This window comes from Enoplosus armatus, chromosome 5 (genome assembly GCF_043641665.1).
Source record: "Enoplosus armatus isolate fEnoArm2 chromosome 5, fEnoArm2.hap1, whole genome shotgun sequence".
NCBI classification, from domain to species: domain Eukaryota; kingdom Metazoa; phylum Chordata; class Actinopteri; order Centrarchiformes; family Enoplosidae; genus Enoplosus; species Enoplosus armatus.
This window is the reverse complement of record NC_092184.1, coordinates 9,770,443-9,780,990: the sequence shown is the minus strand read 5'-3', so window position 1 is coordinate 9,780,990 and position 10,548 is coordinate 9,770,443. Positions and strand designations below refer to the sequence as shown.

Sequence of the window (10,548 nt, the reverse complement as noted above, 5' to 3'; positions counted from 1 at the left end):
ATTGTCTCGCACACACCACTAAACTCTGACGCTTTTGTCTCACCTGTCTGAAATCAATTTGACACAGGCATTTGTTGTGTGTGTGTGTGTGTTGAACAAAAGGAGATACTGAGTTTACCAACAGTGAAAGTCGATTTGCAATCTTCTCAACATCCTAAGACCGAACTCTCTTAGGAAAATAAATTATGGATTCAACTACCATACTATTACAACGTAAAGGAACTCAATAGAGAATTGTTAGTCATTTGTCATGAAAGCTGCTTTGTATTCTCTAATGCTTTAAAGATGCCATTAGAAATGGGATGTTTTATGTTTTGTGGTCATGCTGTTGCAGTAATTGTTGTTTTCTCCTGTACTATGGCGTTTTGTAATTTGCACACTAAATTGAATATCAATTTTGTTTTTTTCTTTTTTTGAAGAGAGGTATATCCCTGCAACACGACTCTAACTGTTTTGTTTTTATCTCTTACCCCAGATACATGCCTAGGGATGCCAGGACAGTGAGCATCATAATGCGTGGCACGTGGTCAGGGGCCACGCCCCTCCTCATAATGGTTCTGCTCAGGCTGGCCCAGGGCCAAGAGGTTCCTTTAGTCCCAGGTAAGACATATCATATTTCTCTGCACTGGCATGTCTTCTCATCAGTAATGAAAACGTCATGGTCTGACTCCATCATCATCATCATCATGGTTTGTCAGTGTGTCTGTCAGTCTGTGTGATTGTCTGACTATTATGTGCGTGACACCTTTGCCCTAGCTTTAATGATTTATGATTGCCATGTAACTGTAAACCTTAAAATTTGAGGAGCTACGTCAGTCATTTGGAACCAGAATTGCAACATTGTTCTGAGCACACATGAGCAATTATTCTCATATAGTTTATTACAGTCTTTAACAAAGTATTTTCTTAGACCAACTCACTTGTCTCAGAAAACATGTAAGCATTTGTCTGGCTGTACCATTATGCAGTACAATGAGTGAAACAGCTTGCAACTGTGCAACTCACACATTGCACCATTTGTGATTGACCCAGAAGATACCTGTTCAGGGGGTACCTGCTTCTCACCCAGTGCATGCTGAGATAGGCCTCCGGCTATCCTGATAAGAATATGAAAGATAGAATGAATGGAGTACATTTGGGACATTTGTTACTAAGTAAAAATGAGTATGAAACTGAAAATCCACTGAGTCCTCTGTGGCCTGAATGTGTTGACAGTAATCATGTCAGTTTTGTCTGTATGTATAGGGCTGGTTTCTTTAACTTTAGAAGCTCTCTGTTGGTTTACAATGAAAGTTCCACCAGATGTGCAGAAATGCGCAGAAGGATGGGTGTTGTGGCAAAATCGAAATATCCTAAAATGACGTCTTTCTTCCTCTCCTAAACACTTTTCCTTGATCTTGGTTGTAAATGTGAATGTGAAGCATAGATGTGAAGGAGAATCCTAAGAATCTAGGAAAAGACAAGTGGTACTATGAAACTCTGACTGAACATCCACTGTGCTACTTAATGATATACACTTTATTAGAAATGCCTAAATGATCTTGTAAATATTGCTACAACTTCATCCTTCATGTTGGTTATTGTTATTGACTGTTTTGGGTGTTTTTAGTGCTGCAGATGTTGGACTAAACCTTTTTGATGGTAGATTCCTGACCTGCGGAGAGTTTTGATTAGATATGTTATCTGGTGCTCAAGTGTTTTGGTCGTGGTTTGACTGGGCATTGTGTCTGAAAGGTACTATTGAAGCACTCTGTGGCTCACAAGGTCGGAAATGAATTTCAGATCTTCCCAACATCTTAACTTAAGAAATAGGGAACCTTGTTTGAGAGTTAGAGATAAAATGAATGACTCAACTTTTGCAGTTTAGCCTTTAGTGAACAATCCATGTTGATTCTTGATCTGTCTGTCTGTTGTGCTTTTTGTGTTGATCAACTCCAGTGACCTAAGATGACTATTGGTTTTTATAACTTTGTTAACTATGTAATTGGATCAGATAATGGATTTTCCAAGAGCAATGTGTCTCTGTGTTCGGTCACCAAGGTGGAAAAGTGAAAAGTGCACTTTTTCAATCACAGTGTTTTAGTTGACCTTTGCCAGATAAAGATACTTTTTCTCAAAATATCTCTCATCTGTGTCTTGATTATTCTACACTGTTCCATGTCTCATAGTTATTTTTTTTAAGATTATGCTTTTGTTTTTAGATGGCTCAGTTAGACCTGTGAAGAAATGTGTGTTTCATTTCAGGCCTTAGTGATGTTATTGAAATGTCTCCCTGTCGGAGATAAGAGAATCACCTATAGGCTTTTATTGTCACCACAATTGACAGTCATCTCAGTCACACCATGTTGAGTTCTCTCCTTTTCCACCAGTTCTCATCAGACAGGACGACAGGTCCATGCAGTCCTGCTTAACGGAGCATTTCACACTCGCTGCTCTCTGTTATCTACTTATTCTAGCTCCTTCGCTTCATTCTATTGCCTCTCACCTCTCATTCATTTTCTTTAACCATGTTCATGCCACCATCTTCTTTCTCTCCGTAGTTTCTTTTGCCAACACGATCTAGGAAGCAATTTACTTGTCAAGCAGAGGGCAGTGTGTGGCTCCCTGTACGCCCTGATTTAACGGTGTATGTGTGAGCATGTGTGTGTAGGGGTGAGGGATCACTACCTTGGCTAAAGTGCTTTCAATCACACCCTTGGAGCAGGATCTCTGACTGACAGCAGTTAGAGCTATATTAGGATTGAATTCAGCTCCTGGTGAATTGACACCTCGGCTCAACACTCTGCTGGCATCAAAGTGTAATAACCATCTCATCGCTATTGCTTGCTACTCAAATTCTGCTCTAGTTATAGCTGAAAAGATACAAGGTTATACCCACAAGACTTTTAAGTGCAGGGTGATGTATCCGTAAGTCTATTGGAGTAGGGAACAAAGATTTGAAAATAGATATTTTTTCTTATGTAAGGCACTTGGCTTGATGCCTCAAGCAAGGTGTTCAGCTTCAGTGACAATCCACCCAAACCAGAGAGGGATGTCAGATCTAAGTCATGAATTGTACTTTCTGCAAATGTGTCAGCATAGTAAAGAAACTGTCATAACTATCTAGATGTGGGAAAGTCGAATTCCACCACCACCACCACCACGTGTCTTCTTTGCATTCTCATTGAATGAGAGAGAAATGTCAAGGCATCACTTTGATTTTATTACTTTGCATGCTTGCCGACTGACAGCTCTTTTAATTTCCTTGCCTTAAAGTAAATACCGGCAGTTCCCAAAAGCAGTGACTCCCTGTTCCCTTTTTTAAAAGGTATTTTCATTCTCTGGGGTTTCTGAGATACTTTGTTAACCCTCTGAGGTTCATGATTAATGAGCCAGTATCCTATGTACACCGTCTCATTGTGGCAAGAAATTGAGATAATGGGAGGATATCAGCTCAGTATACTAGGAATTACATTCATATTAGACTATTATGCACATTATAATTTACATCCAGTACCAACATTCAGTGCCAGTGCAGGAAGTGTGCCCTATTTTCAGCAATGTGGGGAAGTCAGGGTGGTGGATGGGAGTATAATGTGTCTGACTTTCATGCAAAAAAAACAGCCGCAGTGCCCTTTTATTAACAAAGCAACCAAACCTTTTCCTAACCTTAAGTGTTTCAGTTGCATAACACTAGCTATACCTTAACCATACTTTATTTGCAATAACCACAATCCTTCCCTAACCTTAACCATACCGTAGCGTCCATGCGCATATTGGGATAAGCAAGAATTTTAAAAACATTGTCCAATATTGACATTCTTATCTGGTCTCAGCTTTAGGGGATTTATGCGAGTAACAGTGGTGGTGGCTTTTGTAACCAGGCAAAATGATGTGTGGTTGTGGCATATATAAGCAAAAGAAAGATCCACTGACATCACTGGGTGTATCGAAGATGAATATAGTGACACTGAAGTGGTTGGTTTACCCATTTTTCTTGTCACAACTTTCCAGGGTATAAAATTACAGTTTGGAAGTTGCACACCACACTTTAACTCTGTTAACCTAAACCAGACCGAGACCAGATTCAACCCCCAACTATGCTGTGATTTGTACCTGATATCCAGTGTCATAGATCTTTGATCATCTTTGATCTTTACTGTATGTGGTTGGGCGTATTGGAAGGAGGAACATGTAGGTAAAGTGGCTGCATTCATCTTTTCTCTTTGGCTTCACTTTACACTGCAATCTCGACTGATGTCGTCTCCTTGCTAAGCATGTGCAGTATATTGAACCACATGTATGAGTCTTCTATTTAAACATAATAAAGTGGCTCTCTGTTCACTGTAATTTACCTGGTGATTGGTTTTCTTGGGTGAAGTATCATTAATTTCCCATAATGCTCTGCTGGTCTCAGTGCCACAGGTTCCTCATATTTGTCAAGTTGGGGTTGGGTTGATATAGCCATAAAAAAATGTGGTCAAGGATTTTGTGTTGTGGGGTTAATGCTATTTTTTAAGATGGTCTTGTCTCTTCTTGTCGAAGACTGTTTCTTGTCTTTTACAACATAATTATTCTGTGGGAAAAGTGCAATATTTATGGCTCTGTATGTCTCATGATAAAGAATGTTGTTTACTTTATACTGCTGATGGTTTTTCATTGGTAAACCTGTCCTTTGATTTGATTGTCGAGACAACCAAACTCCATAACGCAAGAAATTGCACACACAGTGCAACTCAAATTAAATTTACTCATCTTTCTTCCTTTGTGCAACTTAAAACAAGCTCGTTTTCCCCTGACTGTCCAATTTTATTTCATGCCATAATCACAGATGAATTCCTTATTTAAAACATTTGTTTTCCAGATGTTTTTTCAGCTAAAGTAGAAACATACTCATGGATAAGCTGTTCTTCCTCCTACATACTATGAGTCATATACATCAGGTGGGAGAGCTGGGCCCTGTGTTGTACTGTGGGTTCCACCTCTTCCCTTTACATTCAGTATTCAGCTTGCACACCACCCCGAGGGTGATTAAATATATGGTTAATACAGCACCATGAGAGTACTGAATTACACGAGAGCCATGCTGACCTTTTTAAATTACAGAACCAATTGTGCAAGACGGCAGAGAAAGTTTATAACAGGTACTGCCAAGATGGAGCCCGGAGGAGAATGGATCTGCTGCCGGTGTCCTGCTGACGCTCTCCTTATTAGTGTTCTGCACTATAAGCACCCTATTTGACACTTAGGCTTTTTTTTTCATTCTCTCACTTTGGGTCTCATTTGACGACAAATTCTTTGTCCCTTTGTCTCTCGATCTTGTGTATAAACAGCCATTAGAGCATTCTTGCAGACAAGCTAAAACACACACACGCCCTCACACAAACTAATTTGACATTTCATTTCACCGTTGATGAGACACGTATCACTCTTGACACACAGTGTAGCCTCACTCCATAAATCTTGATCACTGGCCTTTTTCTCGGATGCATCCTAGTCAGCATATTGGCTTTGCTGATATCTGAAGGTCATTTCTGATGTCTGATCTAATTTGAAGCTAAAGCCAGAAAAATGAAGCAGTCTACTTTGGCATCAGTCGCATGGAGTCACAGCCATTTTACAGGCATGACTGTACTCATCTTCAATCCCCATCGAGAGAATTCGAAACCTGACTGGCAGCGATACAACAATTTTTGCTTGGCAAAGGGCAGACAAAAGCTTTTTACCAATGAAAAAGTCAAAATAAAATATCCAGGCATTAAAAACAAAGTATTTTTCTCTCCTTGCCAACTTCCAAGAGTGATTCCTGATTGCTTTATACAGCACTTTGCAAAATGCCCTGTAATTGTATTTAGGTGAAAAATCCTCATTTCACCACTGTGTTTTATTCTTCTTTCTCATGGGAGATCGTGCCATTATTGAAGAGGGAAAAGGAATGAAGGCTTGGCATTTCATATAATGAAATTCTTGTGACAGACTGTTTTTTGGAGAACGATACAATTTAGTGACACCATTCATTCCATTAAGACATATTAAAAAGCTTTGTCAAGAAAAGCCGAGACGAGGCCCTTTCTCTGAACACTGTCCATACTGATTTCTCAAAGCAAACCAATCTTAGTCTTGTCAGTTGAAATTGCACATGTGCTTATCCCAGTTGTCACTCCATGCTTTATTTTCCTTTTCACTTTCTTTCCCTACACAATAAATGTCTTCTATTGTGCAATCACGACTGTGTTTTTTAAGTGTGATATATGGTAGTATTTGTGTTCAGGGAGCAAAACGTTTGCACTTGTGTTTAATTGACTCAAAACAAGACGTGTTGATGCAGTTGTTTGCACTGGAACTAATCTCATTATTGGGGCGTTGTACGGACAAGGCTTGAATCAAATGTCAGGAAATCTCTTGTGCTTCTTGGTGACTGAATGTGGACTATGTCTGTGCTGTAAACTGGTATGCACACACAAGACTTGATGCAGGACCACTTACCCTGGTATCTGAGGGCCTTCATTTCTGGTCCCATTGAAGTTCTTTTCCATTTTCTCTCACTGAGACAGAAATGATTTGGCTGTGGGATAATCGGTTAGAGGAATTATTTTCAGCATTGCCAGTAGTCATGAAATTTGTTCCTCTCAGGATTAATCGTAATAACTTTGGTGATCTCATAACATTTGTGTAAAACTTAACAAACATTCAAAAGTAATGAAATTCCCTTCAGCCTCTGCTGGGCTTTTTTTTGCACGCTAATTAGGAAATGTTAGCATGTGAACAAACCAAGATGGTGAACATTATACCCGCTTAACATCAGCATGTTGACATCAGCATTTAGCTCAAAGCACCGCAGTACAGCCTCACTGAGCTGCTAGCATGGCTATAGACTCTCATTTTTTAAAAGATCAATAAATCTCAAATATATATTAAAATATATTATTATTATTAAATTATTTTTGGGATCTGCTGTTTCCATACTGCCTGTATTCATACCATGTTCTATGGCTGTGGGTACATGTAAATATTTATATTGGTGTCACATGATCTTATTTATTTATCAGTAAAGCAGTCCTTATAAATACTTTAGAACAGCCACTTGTCATGGGAGATATATAAAGTGGAGAAACTTTTTGATCTCACATCTATTAACTGAGCGAAGTTACGCTAACCTCACGCTTTTACATACTTACACTGCATACAGAGATATACAGTAATGGTATCCATGAATTTGTCAGACTGTCTCACATGTAACGTAAAAAATAAAAATAAAATGCTGACATATACTTTAAAGCAGTTCTGACCATGCACTGTTGTAGGCTTCCTTATAGATTTTTATTTCATGATACCCACTTTAAATCTGCTCATCATGTATTTTTACTAAGCACATTTGAAATCATACAGTCTACATTTGTTCTTTTTATTTGACTTATTTTTTCTCTATTTTATTTTCTCTATTTCTCTGTGTTGTGCTGTCATGTGTTTTTAATGCATTTTGTAAATGTATTATTTACACATTTTGCATTTCTGTTTTAGAGAGAGGCTGCAGTGATCCCATTAGGAAATGGTAGCAATCTGTCTGCCATCTTTGTTTTTGCTAAAAAGCGACTTTGCTCACAGATAACCGTATTGTTTAAAGCATCTGACAATATTCGTCTGTCCTGGGGCACAGAGCCCAGTGCTTATCATCTCTCTGCCTCTCACTCCATCCGACCACCATTTAATTACAGAGCAGGGCACAAGCCAGTGTTTCCTCATCACACTCCCTCCACCCTCAGGCCATCATTTAATGATGAAAAATCTGCTCCAGGAGGTTTGGACATTTGTTTTATTATTATTCTCCTCCTTTATTTTCTGGGCTTTTTGTCATGGAGTGTGTGTTTGTGTGTGTCAGGGGGTGTCTTTGCACACAGCCAGCTTTTCATTTTTTGTGTTTTCTCTCTTATTTTGCTCTGAGGCTTATAATTTGATGTCCCGAGCTTGAGTGCGCTGTTTCTTTATTCCACACCTTCGGCTATGGCTCCACATGTATCCTGTGTGACTTCACCTTGAACCACATCTCACTGCCGTTAGGCTGGATCTATAATATAGTTAGTACAAGGGGAAGGTGAGATTTGGGACAGGTCCCACTTCCTGTAAGGCGCCCAAAGACAAAACGCCACTCCCAAAAAACAAGACATCAAGGTGAACTCTAATTAGACTGAAAAACGTGTTCATAATAGCAGATGCTTTGAGCCCACAAGTGTGTGCAAGTCATTGCCGGCCGTTTAAGCAAGATCAACATAAATGGTTGAAGCTGTAATGTCATCATAAAATATGCTGACTAATTTAGTAGTCATTACCACCTACACATGCATCGACAACCTCTTAGGCATTCTAACTAAAAGTTAGGAAATCTTGTTGGAGGTGTTTCTTAATCTAATGCAGAACATCATTCAAGCAGCAGTATGAAGTCTACTGAATATTCATGCGATGTAACAGAGCGAGTGGTGTCGATAAGGATTTTATTGATAAAAATACTTTCGAATGTGACAAAGAAGAAAAACAATGAAATCGCTTCCCATCCTATATCATTGCTTTTAAATCAAATACAAGGCAATATGGGAACAGATAATTCAATAACAGAATGGCTGCCCATTTTTCCGCATGCAACTCCTTCGTACCTTATCCCTCCCTGTGCGATGTGTGTGTGCATGTGTGATATGGTGTGCTGTGCATGCAGCAGAGTTTATTGATTTCCACAGAGACATGACACAGGCACCTCTGCATCTTTTCACCCTGTTCCTCACAAACACACACACACACACACACACACACACACACACACACACACACACCCGCCACTACTCCCCATCCTCCGAGCCACAGCATCCCTCTCACGGGGTTTGTGCTGTTGGGCTGCAGGAGAGTGTCATCCCACAAATGAATTTCTCCTCACATCCCTCTCTCCATTAAAGAACCTGTTTGTGCTCCTACAGCAGCGCAGCACTCCCCTGCAGCTGTTTGTGCTCTCAGACACAAGTACTTGTTATTTATACCTGTGTTGTGTCTCTGGCTACCTGCATATCATGCACACAACAGTAAGACTGATTTCTTCTTGCCACATTCACTTCTTTTTTTTGAATGTTGATGGATAATAAGTTTTAGTTTTTGCCCTCAAGACAAATGATTTTGTTAAAAGTTTTGCCAAATCATTGTGGAGGCTTTCTTGCTTCCAGATTGCGAGAGCTACTCTTCAGGCTACAAAACCTGAGGGCCAAAGTATATTTAACAGCAATAATAACTTTTTAAGCACAATCAAATCATTGTCATTGTCTTTTGTGTTATTTATGTTTGGTTCTTTTTCTGGTTCTTTGACTCCTTTAATTGAGGTTTAACTCAAACAATAATATTACCACTACATCTTTGCCTTCAAGAAATGTTCATGCTACTAAAACACAACTTTGCATATCTTTGTTGTTTTACTCCTAGGAGTCTGGCGTACTTTTATTCAGTCAGATCTGAATTGGAAATTGAAGTTTGAAAGGAAAGTTAAAGTCCCAGCCAGAAAACATTGTCAATTCTCACCCACACAGGGGCCATGTCATTCCGGTTTCACATGTGATGAGGCGCTCAACAGGCATCCGTCTCCACAAACTGTTGATTTAGATTCTGTACTCAGCTGTGTAGATTGGGAACACTGAGTGACTAGCAGACAAATTGAGCAACATCCATGATTGGAAATCTATCTGTCTACGTGCTTGGAAGGCCAATGAAGATCTCGGTTTGTCTCCCCAGAAATTACATACAGAGATTTCCACACATATTTGTTGATTTTCGCTTCATGAACAAGGAAATTTCAGCTAATCAGTGTATGTTTGTGTGCAATCATTTATATCCATCTGTGTATGTACAGGGGAGTGGATTTGTCTGCACAGTATGAAAACTTTTTAGATTGAGGGGAAAGAACAGTTGGATGCAAATCCTCCCAGAAAGTCACTGCTCTATCTTGATGTTCCATTGAATTTGAGCTTTAAAGCCTCTGCGATACCGCTGGGTATTCTGTGCATGTAGCCTAAATGGCCTTTGTAAAGTACTGAATTGTGAGCTCAATTTCCCATGCACGCTCATCTTTTCCCTTTCCCATTTGAGACAAGATATTGGAGATGATCCCCCTATTCTGGCAAGTGGCCGTTTTAAATGGAAGCTATTTCAGCTCTTTCATTTGTCAATCAGTCTGAAGAGTGAGTCTCCAACGGTGGCTCAATGTGAGGCGGTAATTGTCAGCGTCCCCTTCTGCCCAATGCAGATCCCGGCGTTTTGCATGTGAAAGGATCCTGAAAGAAGACGTGAGCGCTGAATTAATACCCAAACTGCCTTTTGTCTCCGTCACTTTGGCTTCTGCTGCCATGAGACACTGAGGCACAGACATGCGGACAATCGATGAGGAAGAGGAGAAGAGGAAGGAGGGGTCTGGTCATATTTTTAGCCTCTGTCTCAGTGAAAACTGCAACATCCAGCTTAGGGGGTTGGATACACCTGTAGGTGCCTTCCTCGGTGTGAAATCTATGATGAAGAGTTACAGAAAGATTGGGCTGATCTTTT

General features: G+C 39.8%; 1 protein-coding gene across 1 annotated transcript in view; it reads left to right on the top strand.

The window, feature by feature from the left end:
• Positions 1–479: 479 nt before the first annotated feature.
• The window catches only part of robo1 (roundabout, axon guidance receptor, homolog 1 (Drosophila)), a 193,401-nt gene continuing 183,332 nt past the window's right edge, over positions 480–10,548 (top strand). The window contains exon 1 of the mRNA XM_070905509.1: positions 480–600. Within this exon, the coding sequence (XP_070761610.1) occupies positions 480–600 (121 nt within the window). The remainder of the gene's footprint in view (positions 601–10,548) is intronic.